Below are 16,077 nucleotides of genomic sequence, written 5' to 3' on the forward strand. Positions count from 1 at the left end.
GTTGAGGAATGAACCCAGCTCACTAAGTCTCCCGAGGTGCCCTCAACACCAAGGCGGGAGCTGGGAGCAAGCCAGAGGACTGCAGGCCACTGAAAAGAGCCATCACAGCCCCAGTGCAGCTCACCGTCATCATCCCTCTCGCTGCCGGGCACAGGCCTCAGCAGACTTTTTGAAGAAGGAAAAAGAAAATGGTGTCTCCAAAAGTACCACAAACCCACACGTCCTGCACCCAGCACACGGACACAAGCACTCCCCAGGCTCTCTGGCTTGAAAGGGGAATTGTCAGCACTACCACGACTAAGTGTCCCCATCCTACACAGGAAGGAGCAACCTTGGTCATAACCTTGGTCATAACCTTGGTCTGGCCCAAGCCACAGAGCCAGGATCGCGCCCAGTGCCTTTTATCCCAGGCAAGGGCTCCACTGTCCTTGTGAGGAACAACCTGTACAGTTGCTCAATGAAGGCAGGAAACTGAGGACGGCAATACAGGAAGACACAAGTCCCAGAAAACCTCAAAACAACTATTTTGGACTTGCATCTCGGAAAACATGGCTACCTAGAAGAAACAACCCCGGAATACTTTGAACAGCAGAGGCCCAGCTCCACACTTGTTCTTTGGTTCTGTTCTGTGGTTGTGTGTTATGAAACACAACGGTTCAGCTTGAAGAATGATAAAGAACAAAGCCACACACCTACCATCTACCCAGGAACAAGGGCACACCAGCAGACACCCAGTGGCCTCTTGTGCACAGGAGTGCCACCATCCTGAACTCAGTCCAGCTAATGTGTGCTCTTCTTCCTCCCGAATCTGGGCTTTCAAGGTCAGACTCCAGTTTGAGACCACATGGAACACGAGTCCCACACAGCAAGTGACCTGGTGCAGTCCACCCATCTTGCCCAGCCCTGCTCTCACGCCACTGCTCAGGCCATTTGCCCGAGTGCACCTGGCCGCAGCTCACATGTACCCTTCAGGCAGGAGCCCTCAGCCAGGCTGGGGAAGGACAGCACACGGCTGATATGAGCTCTGCAGACAGCATGGCTACAGCGCTGTCCAACCCAACACCGGACACACAAGGAAGCCATATCCTGCGTCACCATGTACTTCTGATAACAAATCTAAGGTGGGATTATCAGTAAGGATATTCTTTCTTCTCCCCATTGACAACTTTTAAAAAAACTAAACAAAATTACTCTTGGGCTAGGAAAGTAGCTCATTGGTAGAGCATTTGCCTGCCAAGTTCAAAGCCCAGGGTTCTGTCCCCAGTTCTGAAAAATATAAGAATGAAAGAACTCCTAATATCATCATCACTAACTACGGTCATGGTGCTGTGTGCTCGTCTCTGAAGTGCACCCTTCCCATCTAGCTGAAACCCTAACCCTCTTGGCAGCAGCTCCTCACGACCCTCCGTTCCTTTTTATTCTCTCTTTGATGCCATCATTAAATGATCACGAGGGCCTATCTGCACATGCAATTGCAGGACCCTGTACAGAACAAACTAAAGATAGAATCCTTTGTTCTCTCCCTATTTACACTCTAAAGCAGACAATTCAAAAAAAGAAAGCCAAGCAGAAAATTCCACTTCGACAACTGAACACACACACACACACACACACTAACTACAAGGAAAGGCATGTTAACACCTATATGTAGGGTCTGAAAGAGCATGTTATGGTCACACAAGTAGCAATGTATTTTATTAAGCCAGGTTTTCTAGTTACCTCTGAAAGAAAAGAGGAAAAGGAGAAGAGTTTAACTAACAGACTCTGCTTTGGCACAGCTGGCCAGTTCAGACAGACTGGATGAGCCGGGTGTGAACAGGGTGAGGAAAGGGAAGGCCAAGGGAGGGAGGGTGGTGGAGGGGAGATACCCAGAGGAAGATGTAAGTCTGAGCAAGGGGTAGAACTCAACTCAGAAGAAACAGGAGCCATGAGGGGCTTCACCTCCTTGGGGTGGCAAGCAAGTAGAAGGGGACACAAAGATCAGGTGGGAAGTTGGGGTCAGCTGCTAAGGTGCACAGCCCCACATGCCTGCCAAGTGAGGGCTGGAGAGACCAAGTAAGCCATGCACACTCCAAGTTCCACTGCCCAGAACAGGTCTGGAACCCCCAGGAACATGCTGGGACCAGAGGACCCAGGGCACAGAGAGGGAGACAGCTTCCTTGAAGTCCCATGAGCAGCAAACAGCAGAGCTGGAACAAAGGTTCAGAAACCAAAGGACAGGTGAGAGGAGAAGGGAGGCAGAGCTGAAGTGGTGACTCTACTGAGGCCATGAGTGGAACCCTGGCCAATGGAGCCTGTCCAGGGAACGAGTGCCTGTGAGCATTGGACCTCGCCTGCTCAGTGTCTGACTCGACTTCCGAGTTAGTGTTTTCCCCTAGAAGAGCAGAACGTGCCACCCTCGCACTGGTCAGGCCCGTACCTGGAATCAGTGCCCCAGTGCATTGCGTAGATCTTGGCCAGGTGCCCCCTCAGTGTTCTCCTGGTGCGCATCTGGATTCTTCCCACAGGGTCGATGTTGTTTGTGATCTTAAAAATAAGAAAGTCAGTGCAGATGAGCATGGGCGAGGAGCAACCCTCCAGCTTCAGGCTCTCTCCCCCGCATGCCAAGACCTAGCTCTTCCATGGCTGTTGGACAGCATTCTGCACCTTCCACTGCAGGTGCACACACCCTCGGCCTTCCTTTCCCTCTCCTGTGCACAGCAGAGGTGCTGGCTTCTCCCTTTCCCCTCACAGGTGAGGTCCACAGAATATGAAGTACCACATTTTGGCTGCTACCCTGCAGCACTCAGTGCCTTCCCGATGCGATGCGGCCACCACCACCGGAGGACAGGAGGCCTGCCCTGGGAGCCCTGCTCCCCAGGTCCCTCCTAGCCCCTGCACACTCACTTCCCTCCTCTAGACCTTTCACACTGACAAGGGTCAGAGTCCACAGCCATGGGTCTGGCTTTTGTCCTGGTCACAGTGCCTACGAGGCCTACCGAGTGATGCTGTGTTGCAGAGGCACTACAGTCCTTGTGCACGCAGTCAGCCAGTCCACTGGCTGCCGTGAGCAGGCCCCCAGCCCCATGCTGCCAGGTTTCCAGCTTAACCTCAACACACTTGCGTTGATAGTAGGCCCACGTGGCCCCTCGGCCAGGCACACAGTGCAGGCCATGGGTAGCAACACACCCCCCCACACACACTGGGGCCCCACAGCTATTCCTCTCATTAGTTCCTGCTATGGCCTATTCCTAAGCATGGCGCATGAGCCAATCTCATCGCAGGTAAGATGTATAGGATCAGGCCGGTGCATGTGGGGCTTGGTACCACGGCTGCAGGCTCCATGGGGATCTCAGAGCACACCCCAGGGATGAAGGGGCTTCTTAACACTGCTTGTTTGAAAACCAGTTTTCAATTCTCTTGGGCACATATCTAGCAGCAACTGCTGGGTCATATGGTAATCTTACATTTAACTTTTGTTTTAGTTATTTTTTAATCTAATTTGTTAAATATGACAGCAGAATGCATTACAATTCATATCATACATACAGAGCACAATTTTTCATACCTCTGGTTTGTCAACATTTATGTCTCCATACATGTACTTAGGGTACCATGTCCATCTCATTCTACCGTCTTTCCTACCCGCATAGCCTCTCCTTTCCCCTCCCTCTCCTTTGCTCTAACTAGAGTTTGTCTAAGCCTCTCATGCTCCCTGTCCCCAACCCCATTATGAATCATCACCCTTATATCAGAGAAAACATTCAGCACTTGGTTTTTGGGGATTAGCTAACTTCAACATTTAACTTTTTGAGGAACTGCCAAAGTGGACATTACACAGTGAAGTTCTAAGGCAGGTTCCGTTGATTAGAGAATGGTCAAACCCCACCTTAAGACAACAATATTTTATAACTATCACTTTTGTACCAGGAAGTGATTCTTTAATGCTGGAGAGACACTGCTTTCATTTAGAAAAAAGCCATGGCTCCTCATGCCTAGATTCAGAAGGACTTCTGAATGAAGCACCCTGCAGAGTGACCTTCCACCTTACTGCACAGGAGCCCCAGGAGCAAGGTCACTCCAGTTCTGTGGGCAGATGCCAGCCCCCACCAGCCTCTGCCCTGGGAGGGACACTGCGCTGTGCAATTGTTTCTTACCTGGGAGAGAGTTGCATCTGCACATGCTTTTCGAGCATCCTGAAAGACAAGGACAAAGTTAGTTAGTGATATCTCTTACATTCAGTCCCAGGACTCCCCCCACATGCAAGTTTCAGAGAGCCTCCACCAACTGCAAACAGCACGAGCAGAACAGGGTGGGGCAATCTCCCCTGCCTCCCCTCTCCCCCAGTGCACTGTGCTTGTGGACTGCCCAGGTCACCCTGGATAGACACTCATGATACCCAAACCCACCCAAGCCTGCAGTACCCACAGGTCTCAGAACTTCAGGCAGCCCTGGAAAGAGCACACTGGAAGCTGGGACAGCAAAGAAAAGCATGGGAACCAACACTGCCTTTCCAGGGCCACCATACACATGCTTTTGTCCAGAGGCACCTGAGGGCAAAAGGGGTGGGGGCCCCCCAAAAGACCCACTACCCAGGCCAAACAAATGTTCTTCTAGATTGCGTTAACTAAGGACTTTGCTTTCAAGCCATATAATCATTAAATCTAAATTCTATGTAAACAGCAAGGAATCAGGAATCAGACACTCAAACTCTGATTAAATTTCCTGGTCAAAGCTATCCTGTTACCAATCTGTATTCCCTTCTTTTTCCTTCTTTTGGTGCCGGGGATTGAACTCAGGGGGACTCAACCACTGAGCCACATCTCCAGTTCTCCAGCCCTATTTTGTTTTTTATTTAGAGACAGGTCTCACTGAGTTGCTTAGAACCTCACTTTTGCATAGGCTGGCTTTGAACTTGTGACCTTCCTGCCTCAGCCTCCCAAGCTGCTGGGATTACAGGCATGTGCCACTGTGCCCGGCTCTTGATTTTTTTAAACCCAGGGGTGCTTTGCCACTGAGCCACATTCCCAGCCCTTTTTATTTTGGGATAAGGTCTTGCTAAGTTGCCCAGGCTGGCCTCAAACTTGCGATCCTCCTGCCTCAGCCTCACCAATGGCTGGGATGACAGGTGTGTGTCACCATACCTGGATATCTATCAATCTGCTTTCATCTCTGTGAACCTATGGAAGCAGGTAAGAACTGTGAAGAGATACACTATGAATGTTAAATTGTTTTCACCACTAAGAAGTGATCAAGGGCTGGGGATGTGGCTCAAGCAGAAGCGCACTCGCCTGGCAGCCCAGGTTCGATCCTCAGCACCACATACAAACAAAGATGTTGTGTCTGCCGAAAACTGAAGAATAAATATTGAAGTTCTCTCTCTCTTAAAAAAAAAAAAATGTTTAAAAAATGATCAAAAGTTACTAGAAAATAAGTCCTGAAATCTCAAATCAGCATGTGTTGTTATAAGTAGAAAGCTCTGTATCATGAAGGAAAACGAGGCAACAGCTTTATGAGGTTCAGCATCTGAGTGGAGCATGACCTGAAGGAACCCACCACAATTCCTAGTAAGAAAACGCTTTGTTGGGGCTGGGGATGTGGCTCAAGCGGTAGCGCGCTGGCCTGGCATGCGTGCGGCCCGGGTTCGATCCTCAGCACCACAAACCAACAAAGATGTTGTGTCCACCAAAAAACAAAATAAGTAAATAAATAAATATTTAAAAATTTAAAAAAAAAAAAAAAAAAAAAAAAAAACGCTTTGTCATCTGACCACCTGTTACCATCATGCCAGCTGGGGCACTGCCAGAGCAGTATTTCAGGACAAACCACCTCACTGGAGATGACCATTTTTTATGAAGTCGACGGCAATACTTGGGAACTGATAGCATGGAAATATGCTGAGATTACTATTACTGCACACCAAACCTAGATTCCAAATTCTTCTTTAATGGAAGTTATTAGTGATTCTGCTTGTTATTAAAACACACCAAAAAAACATTTTTACATCAGTAATAAAATGAGGAGAGCTGGGCTGGGAATGCAGTTCAGTAGCAAAGTGAGCAGCCACGGGGTCAAATGAAAACAGATTCTGGAGTAAAGTAGATGAGAAAGATTCAGAGTAGCAAGTCTTCTCATCAATTAATTTTTTCTGCCAAGTATGAAGCTTAATATTTATTTCCAAATACATGTGTGTTAATATTACATTTGGCTTTTGCTTTAAAAAAGGCACAACAGGAATTTTTTTGTGTGCGTGTGGTGCTGGAGATTGAACCCAGGGCCTTGTGCAGGCAAGGCCAACTGAGCTATATCCCCAGCCATACAACAGGAATTTTTTAAACAGAAGAAATAAAATATGGCACCTAAACAGCTTAACCCTGGTTAATTTCTAACATCCATGTGGGCATCTAGACACCCCTAGAGCTGGCTGTGGTGAGACCACTGCTGAAGAGCAGGGAAAGCACAGGCGAGCCCCGGCCTCTCCACTTTGGCCAGCATGGCTGTCAGGGAGCTCAGTGCCTCTTAGAACACACCCCTTCACCTGCAAGCTGTAGAAAAGCCTCCTGGTGCAAGCCAGCCCTGCACCTGCTAGAGGAGGACAGTGCAACATCCCTCAGTTAACTTCTAGTGCAATGGACACGCACAGAAGAGCACATTGTCCACTCCTCCACTCCATCAGAGGGAATGATCAAACAAACAACCCTTCTCCTATTCTGTGCAGACAAATGTTAGACCCTAAGCAATGCCACAGGAGAGGCTTCACTCTCTTGTTATGCGGGTGTCCTGCTATCTCACACATGGAGCTAAGGCCTGGGCTCTGGCCAATTCCAGTTTCTGTACCATGTGTCCAGGGCAGCTGGTCTGTTCCTGAGTGAGTTGTGCCCTCTGAGTATTTAAGCTATGCCTTGTTTCAATCAGCATCTCCAAGAACCTGTGTTTCCTCAATAATACAATCAAAAGAATAATGAAACGTCCTTTGGGGTCTTTTAAGCTGAAAATCAAATCTAAGAAAGAAAAAAAGACCCCTCTTGGAATCACCTGCTGTTTCCTGTTCGCTCTGCAGCTTTAAACAGCATGCCATCCTCAAATACTCAGAAAAAACATACTTTTTGAAAGAAGTTTTCTCTTCCCATTTGGGATAATGGACTCAACGGCCTTCAACTCACCCCCTGGTCCTGTGCAAAGGAGGCAGCACAGTACCGAGTCCTCACTTCAGAGACAAAGCCCAAACCCAGGCAGGTGTCTATGGAGTAGATCCTCATCAGGATAGCAAGGGTACAGGAATGGCATGGAGCCGCGCTGCCCACGACGGGCTCCTGGGCCTTGACCGTGTGCATGTGGAATGCACTGGGGTGAATGGAGGTATCCCCTTAAGGGTGGGCTATGAATTGAACTCTGAAGACAAACATCTCAATAAAAGGGCACCAAGCACATACTAAAACACTGAAAGGAGACTTGCAAGGGCTGCTTGCCTCCACATTTTTAATATGGCAACAAGAGCATTTATCAAAGGCCATGTGCCACCACGTGGGCCCAGGAGGACCCTGTGCATTCCACATGTGAGGGTGAAAACACAGGAGAGTGTCTCTTGTCAGTCTCCCTCTACCACACAGCCTCTTGTGAACAGAGCTGAGTCTACATTTATGAGCAACAATTTATGAAAAATTTTCACTTGTTAGAAAAACAAAATGTCCCAGGGACGCAGGAGATAGAGGTAGGAGGATCACAAATTCAAGGCCAGCCTGGGCAATTTTTTAGAAAGTACTGGGTCTGCAGCTCAGTGGAGTGTGTGCCAAGCACATGTGAGGACCTGGCTTGGATCCCCAGGATCACAAAAAGATCGCAGAGCCATGGAAGGCAAGATGTCTTAGCAGGACAGTCACACATGGACACATGTCCACTCCATCGGGCACACAGGCAGTGCTTCACAACCCCTCAGCCTGTACCACTCTGGTTACATTCTTAGCCATTGGGTTTTGGGTAAAGAAGAAATATGATCTCAAAAGCAGTAAACCAGTTAGAGTGCTTTGAATTTAGGGAAAATGACTCAATTACACTAACATTAATATTAAGCAACAACATCACAGTTTTGCTTTTTAATTTACCAAAACCAGTGCTTACTTCAAAATGAATTATGTAGAAGCTTAAGAGTTTGTTTTTTGTACTGCAGATTGAAACCCCAGGGGCTTTACCACTGATCTAGACCCCAAGCCCTTTTAATTTTTTCTTTAAATTTTGAGTCAGGGCCTCATTAAGTTGCTGATGCTGGCCATCAATTTGGGATCCTCCTGCCTCAACTTCCTGAGTAGCTGGGATTGTAGGCACATACCACCACTCCCAGCTAGAAGCTTAAGCTTTTAAATCAGACAAATTTTTAGGCAAGACAGGGATGGAAGTTCTCACCTGTGATCCCAGCTACTCTCGGGAGACTGAGGCGGAAGAATCACTTAAGCCCATAAGTTTGAGATCAGTCTGGGTAACAGAGAGAAACCCCGTCTCAAAACAAACAACCCCCCCAAAACCCAAAAAAACACAAGTATAGCTCAGTTATAAAGTTCTTGCTTGCCTGATGGGTATGAGGCCCTAGTAAGATTCCCAGCATCACCAAAAAATAAAATAGAGAAATATCTTTTGGTCTTATTCAAACAAGTATGTCAGGGAATAACTTTATATCAAAGCAAATATTTTAAAATGTATTTCATTAATCCTGGGTAAAGACACACATTGGGGAAGCCTGACCTAATAAAGCTGATAAAAATCTAGACCCTTCTCACATGCATTGAACTGTAGCAGGCCATTCTAAACATCCAGCTGTAAAATTCCCAAACTAGAGGGTATTTTCTATTTTTTTCCAGCTGTAGATTTCAGTAATTCCATTGTCTTTTCTCAAGTCTGAGACAAACGTGGCGAACATGAGGTTGGTGCTTCTTTCTCCTGCAAGGCTGCTGGGCATGACTGGCATGTAGAAGGAAGCCTACGGCTTTGTCCTGGCACTGCACTCAGAACTGAGCTGCTGTTCAGAAACGTGCTCAACACTGTGACTTCTTGTAAAGGGGTGCTCTGAAGGCCAGCCAGAGCCTCACAGAGGAGACCAAGCCAGTCAGAGGAAGTTCCCAACAGACAAAAGCCCCACAGATGCTGGGTTTCTGCTGATGAGCCTGTCTCCTCTTCCCTCATTCATCATGGCAAGAGGGAGGACATATACACTGTTGCATTAATGTGTCTCTAAAAAAAATGTTCACAGAGGGGACCAAGCAGAACTAACTCCTTTTAGATCAACCTCTCCCTTATAAAAAGCCTGTGGATTCTGCAATTTAGCAATAGGTGTCAGGTGGGGGTATGGCTTAGTGGTAGAATTTGCCTTTTAGACAAGAGGACCCAAGTGTCATCCCAGCACCATCAAAACAAGAAAGGAGGAAAGCAAGAGAGAGTTAAATGTTTGTGGCCTTTTGTTAACCTTTATTTGTTTATTTTTACGTGGTGCTGGTGAGCGCTCCATCACTGAGCCACAACTGCAGTCCCAAGAATTCAATGTTTTAGAATTCCGTTGAAGTTATTCATTGTTCGGTTTTAACCTCAATCAGATACATCTAGCTTTCAGTCTCTCAAAAGTCGTAGGTTCCCACAGCCATCCCTAGGGAATATTCCTCTTTGAAATTAAGAAAAGAAAAGGCACAGATAAAATACTTTTGCTTTGTTGTTGTTAAAGCTCTTGTCTGAAAGCACCTTGTCTACCCTCAAGTTGGTAGCCATTCTCTTCAGGGGACGGGGCAGAATTCACCCTGTGATACAGTGACCAAGTCACAAAACTATTTCCCAAGTGAAGACAAAAAGCACAGAAGAGGGCTGGGGATGTGGCTCAAGCGGTAGCGCGCTCGCCTGGCATGCGTGCGGCCCGGGTTCGATCCTCAGCACCACATACAGACAAAGATGTTGTGTCCACCGAAAACTAAAAAATAAATAAATAAATGTTAAAAAAAAAAAAAAAAAAAAAAAAAAAAAAAAAAAAGCACAGAAGAGCCAGGCACGGTGGTACATGCCTGCAATCCCAGCTATATAGGAGGCTAAGGCAGGAGAGTCACAGTTTCAAGGAAGCCTGGGCAACAAAATTAAATAAAAGGGCTGGGGATGCCTCTCAGTGGTAGAATATCATGGGTTCAATCCCCAGTACCAAAGAAAAAAAGAAAAGAAGACAAGGAGTGGTGGTGGTAAAACAGACCTTTCTGAATTCTACAGAAACATTTCATATGTATTCAAATAACCAATAATTATAATGTGCATGAAAACAAAGTACTGGATCTAAGACTAGCACATGCTGAGCCAAATTAAGATTCAATTTCAACCGGATGAGGTAGCAAATGCCTGTAATCCCAGCAGCTCGGGAGACGGAGGCAGGAGGATCATGAATTCAAAGCCTACCGCAGCAATGGCGAGGTGCTAAGCAACTCAATGAGACCCTGTCTCTAAATAAAATACAAAATAGGGCTGGGATGTGGCTCAGTGGACAAGTGCCATTGAATTTAATCCCTGGTACCGAAAGACCAAAGCCTGGCTCTATAACCCCCTTCCTGTGATGGTACCGTCTGGTCTGAACCACATGACTAGTGAGCCTGGACACATGCAGGTACGTACTCTGATTTGGTTTTTCAGTTGTTCCGCCTCCTGCCGCAACTGGTCAAGTTCACTCATCTTCAGGTCTTAGTGCTTTCAGTGCCACCTCAAAGAATCCGTGATCTGAGACAGAAACAGCACAAAAAAATTGGTAAGTGAAGATGACAATTACACACTGGCTTTGCATAATGTGACCATGTCTCACAGGACTTTGATAGTGGATTGAAAAAAGAAAACCTGTTTTAGCATTCTTCAGGAAAATGCAAATGCTTAACACTGTCGTTTTCTGAGTCTCCCCTATAAACCAAGAACACAAGACTAACGTTTAGAGTAGACACCACACCAAATCCCAGGGGCAGTTACCTTAGGAAACAACCACAGCTATTTGGCAAACTAGCACCTTGAAGCCACAGCAGTAACCACAAAGATGCCAGGATGTCCACACAACAATCCTGAAAGGACAGAGGTAGTATCCAGCAGTCCTTCATTCCCACCAAAATGGGCCTTCTGGGCCCAGTGAATCAGGCTAGTGGGAGCCCGTATGCCTGCCCAGTTCCCTTATCAAGAGTCTACCAAAACCGTCCTCTTGAAAAGCCTTTTCCCAAGAGGATATCACAGGAGATGGCATTTCTGATTAGGATCTTGGCTGCTGAGTCAGTCATAAATAAGACCAGAGCCTTATTCAGCTGGAACCACCTTATTCACTTCGGAACGTCAGCTCTTACATGCAAACACGGTTCCCACACGGATCTCAGTTTCTCATGCGAGTCACACAGGCTCACAACTTTACCATCACAATTCCATGTAAAAGTAATAGGGTTACTACACTATACATCAAATATCTAATGTCCCCGAGATTTAAACACATCTGGGGGGCTTTATCTGAATGACCCACAAAGCCTAGTTTTTTAATGTTCCTCATCACCTTCCTCTGCACAAAAGCATCCAAAATTCATCATCTCTTGCTCCTCATTGCCGAGTCCTGATGTGTGTTCACTTATGACACCAGTCTCTCTTCAAACAACAAAGTGCCTTTGGGGGCTTCACCCGGCTTAGCAGGGACAGAGGGGTGAGTGTGCCAATCAGCACTGGAAACTGCAAAAAAGTGTCAGTTAAACACCGAACTCAGGGAACCAGAGTACTCGAAAACTCACAAGTGGTCAGAGTGAGTCCGCAGAACTACCAAGAAAGGCCTGCACGGCTCGGCTGTGACCTGAGGCAGAGTCCCCAACACGCAGACCAGGACCTGCGGTTGCTACGGTCTAGGAAAGCTCAGTGTACAGCAAGTTTCAGAAAGACTGCTGACCCTGGGGGCTGCTTCTCCAGGCATTCCTCATGAGGGACAGGAGCCACGAGGAAAGCTCCATAGGCAGAGGGCCCAGGGCCTGCGTGAACAAAGTGTAGTTGGCACAGGACAAGGCAAGTTCACTGGGCAGGCCACTCTCGTAGGGAAAGACTGGGAGTCCCTCTTTTCTTTCTTGAGACACGGACTCTTTTGCCCAGGCTGGTCTTGAACTGCTGGGCTCAGACAATCCTCTGGTCTCAGCTTCTTTTGTAGAGGGACAATAGGTGTGAACCACCATGCCTGGCTCTAACTCTTTAGCACACAAGCCTAAGGACTGCAATTTATGAACATCACCATGTGAGAGCAAGAAGGATCAACAGAATAGGAAACCATGTTTAGAACTGAAAGCTGGTTCACACGACTGCCCTGCTTGCATTTCATAGCAGGTTACAGTGCCAGTTTTTCCCAGTCTAGCACCCCAACAGAATGGTCCTCAGTTGTAAAGAGGCTCCTCCATCCCACCATCTGGAGGCAGTGTGAGGAAAAGGGGCAGTCAGGGTCATCAGGAGGCACAGTTCTAGTCAACAGGCAATTTAGTCAAGTGCAGTGTCATGCACCTGTGATCCTCGCAACTCAGGATCCTGTGCCAGGATTCCAAGTTCAGCCCAGCCTCAGCAACTAGAGAAAAACTAGAAAATGTAAATTTTAAAAATTTTAAATGCCTGGGGCTGGACTTAGGGCTCAGCGGTAAGAGCGCTCACCTCGCATGTGCAAGGCCCAGGGTTCCATCCTCAGCACCACATAAAAATAAATAAATAAAATGAAGTTATTGTGTACAACTACAAAAAACAATATTTTAAAAAATTTAAATGCCTGTCAATAAATTTCTTTCTCACTAGTCTTTGTAAAGATGAAAAATTTAAACACTATTTTCCACAACAAAATCTGGAAGGGGGTTTTACAGCTGAACTGCTTTGGCCCACCTGCAGGTCACAGGCACATGGCCCCAGCTGAGCTGCAGGGCAATGGATGGCACATACCGTGAGCAGGCCACCTTCTGCTTATCACATAGAAGGCTTTCCCCACCTGCTCAAGTTCACGGTCACTGTGAAGAGACAGCAGGGGAACAAGCAGACCAGCCCATAAGGCAGGATGCCCTTCCATGTGAAGAGGACAGGCAGCAGTGCCAATACTAGATCATCTTTTTTTCTACACATAGGAAAAAAGACCAGCAGTGGCTGTTTTTGCAAGAAGGCACAGGAAGAGCGGGGCAGTTTCTGCTCTTCCCTGGGGGTTCATAAGTGGTCTGCTTGCCACCAGCTCCCCAAATTAACAGCTTCTCTATGGAGTCAAGAAGCATTTACATTATATTCTCTACATGTTTTGGTTTAAAAAAAAAAGGGGGGGGCTACTGTTAACTTTTTATAATTGCTAGATAAAGTGTGCTGTATCATTGATAATAATGAAATAACAATGCAAAAATTTGGGGGATTGTTAATTATATATTAAATTAAAAAATAACATAGGTTTGAATGCAATACTTCTAGTTGTTTTAGAAGAATATATACTTAGAGGCTAACTACACTTTCATGAGAATCGTTGGCCATGTTTTTTTATCGAGTCTCCCAGCGTTGGTAAAGCTGCTCATACTACTTTCAAAGTTTAAGAATGAAATGTCTGTTAAAAAGTCCTACTTACATTTACTCACTACTGCTTTTCTCCAGGCTGCGCCTTGTCCCCCAGCTCTTCTGGGAAGCCCCACCATCAATCCTGCCTGCCTGGGGCTGCTCTCCTCCAACACACCCGGGTAAGCTCTGGTCCTGCTGAGGCCGCACTTTCCACCTTAATCCCCTAAGACAGGTCCTGCTGAGGTCTCATGTCTGCTCATGACCCACATCTGCCAGTAGTTTTTATTTAGAACTTTTGTTTTAGAAATACTACTCATAGAAATTAAAATGATTTAAAAGCAGCAGACTGGGAGTGCAGTTTATTAGTGCCGAGGCCCTGACTCTGATCCTCAGCACCACAAAATACAAAAACTAGAAAATGTGTACTAAAGGGATCTGCCCCTACTTGAGATGGCATGCAACACCTCTGTAAGCCGCGTGTTGGCAGGGTTCTCCCAGAATAACATTCCACACGTGTGGCACCATGCTTGACAGGCAGTGCCTCTACCACCTCCTGACAAACTCAGGGCAGTGGCATGTGCTTCAGACCAAGGCCCCTGAATGAAGCGGAGAATGAATGCCGACCACCACTGACAGTGCCCCCTAGGGGCACCAGGATGCAACAGCGGCTACAGGGGCCACACGCATGGAAATGCGCTCAAGATTCTGGTTTTGCAAATGTGAAGATTATAACCCTCACACCAAAGCACTCTTCTCTGGTCTGGCTACCGCAGAATGGGAACAGTGTTATCTATGTCACAGAGCTGAAATGAAGATATATATAAATGTACGTGATGCCTACACCGACATCTGAGCAGCAGTCAGGTGAGAGCGCGCACTGCTGGTCTTGGCTGGAAGCGCAGTCTTCAACAGCGGTGATCCCTAACATCACACTCCTGTGACCAGGGAAAGAGGGAAGATCTGTGGATTCAGGCAGTTAAGGGATACCCTGACCAAGCAGAAAGCTGACTTGTGGAAGGAGTCACATGAACTGTGCAACTCTGTAGGTGTGACAACAGCAGTACACGTTTAATGGGGCTTTATCATTTAAAGACAACAATGAAATCTCTGAAGAACAAAATGGTATCTCTGAAATTTGCTTTGAAACAACCAAGAAGGGAAATAGAGGGGGGCACATAAAAACAAGGCCAGCTAAATCAAGCAATAGTTTAGTCTGCTGATGGAATTTCTTAAGCAGATACTTTTGTATGTATTTCAATTTTCCATTGAAAACCACTTTTTAAACTGGATGTGATGGTGCACAACTGTAATCCCAGCTACCTTGAAGGCTGAGGCAGGAGGATTGCAAGTTTGAGGCCAGTCTGGGCAATTTAGCAAGACCTATCTCAATATGAAAATTCAAAAGGGCTGAGGAATATCCCCCCCCCCAAAAAAAGTGATTTTTGTTTGTTTAAGAGAGAGTGAGTGAGAGAGAATTTTTTAATATTTATTTTTTAGTTTTCGGCGGACACAACATCTTTGTTCGTATGTGGTGCTAAGGATCGAACCTGGGCCGCACGCATGCCAGGCGAGCGTGCTACCACTCGGGCCACATCCCCAGCCCCCAAAAATCACTTCTTAAGATACTGGGGTCTGCTGGGCATGGAGGAATACATCTGTAATCCTAGTGGCTCAGGAGGCTGAGGCAGGAGAATCTCAAGTTTTGAGGCTAGACCAAGCACCTTAGTGATTGATGTAGCTCAGTGGTAAAGTACCCCAGTACCAAAACAACAAGGACAACAGAGGAGGAAGGGGAAGGGGAGGGGGAGACGGAGGGGGAGGAGGAAGGGGGGGAGGAGGGGGGGAGGAGGAGGGGGAGGAGGAGGGGGAGAAGGAAGGGGAGGGAGGGGAGGAGGGGGAGGAAGGAAGGAAGGAAGGAAGGAAGGAAGGAAGGAAGGAAGGAAAAAAGAGAAAGAAATAAGAAGAAAAATGCTGGGATCTTGGATCTCAATTCAAAATCCCAATGTACAAACTGGGTGAGGTGGTGCACACCTTAGTCTCTGTATTTAGAAGGCTGAGGCTGGAGGATCAATTGAGCCCAGAAGTTCAAGACCAGCCTGATTTTTTTGAAGAGAAAATTGGGAAGACATCCAGGTATCAGATGACAGGAAGGAACTTCTGCTCTTTTGCTGGACATTACAATGCAACCCTTAACAGCTACAAGTGCTTGTCACTGGTAAGTGGAATGACAGATTTTGGGATTTGCTTCAAAGAAGTACTGAGGAAAAGGGGAGACGGACAAAGATGGCCAGTTTCTGAAAATGTTGAAGCTGGGTGACCACACAGTTATCTCTGTGTTTGCACATTTTCTTACATTAAAAAAAAAATTTTTTTTTAAGTTGTTGATAGATCTTTATTCTATTTACTTATATGTGGTGCTGAGAATCAAACACAGTGCCTCACACATGGCAGGCAAGCGCTCTACCACTGAGCTACAACCCAGCCCTCTCTTACATTTTTTAAGAAGTCAAAATAGCTTTTGGTCTTCTCTGACCACATTATAAACATGTGTTCAATACCTCTCAACAGAGCCCAGGT

The 16,077-nt window shown here is 46.7% G+C and overlaps 1 protein-coding gene across 4 annotated transcripts in view; it reads right to left on the bottom strand.

The window, feature by feature from the left end:
* Gnb1 (G protein subunit beta 1) overlaps positions 1 to 16,077 on the bottom strand; it is a 70,134-nt gene that overhangs the window by 14,934 nt on the left and 39,123 nt on the right. For all 4 annotated transcript variants that reach the window (XM_026414861.2, XM_026414863.2, XM_026414862.2 and 1 more), the window contains exons 2-4: positions 10,609 to 10,710; positions 4,137 to 4,175; positions 2,420 to 2,526 (exon numbers count right to left, since the gene is read on the bottom strand). In XM_026414861.2, coding sequence (XP_026270646.1) covers positions 2,420 to 2,526; positions 4,137 to 4,175; positions 10,609 to 10,665 — 203 coding nt within the window. In that variant the 5' untranslated portion in view covers positions 10,666 to 10,710. The remainder of the gene's footprint in view (positions 1 to 2,419; positions 2,527 to 4,136; positions 4,176 to 10,608; positions 10,711 to 16,077) is intronic.

Source organism: Urocitellus parryii, chromosome 11, assembly GCF_045843805.1.
Source record: "Urocitellus parryii isolate mUroPar1 chromosome 11, mUroPar1.hap1, whole genome shotgun sequence".
Taxonomy (NCBI): domain Eukaryota; kingdom Metazoa; phylum Chordata; class Mammalia; order Rodentia; family Sciuridae; genus Urocitellus; species Urocitellus parryii.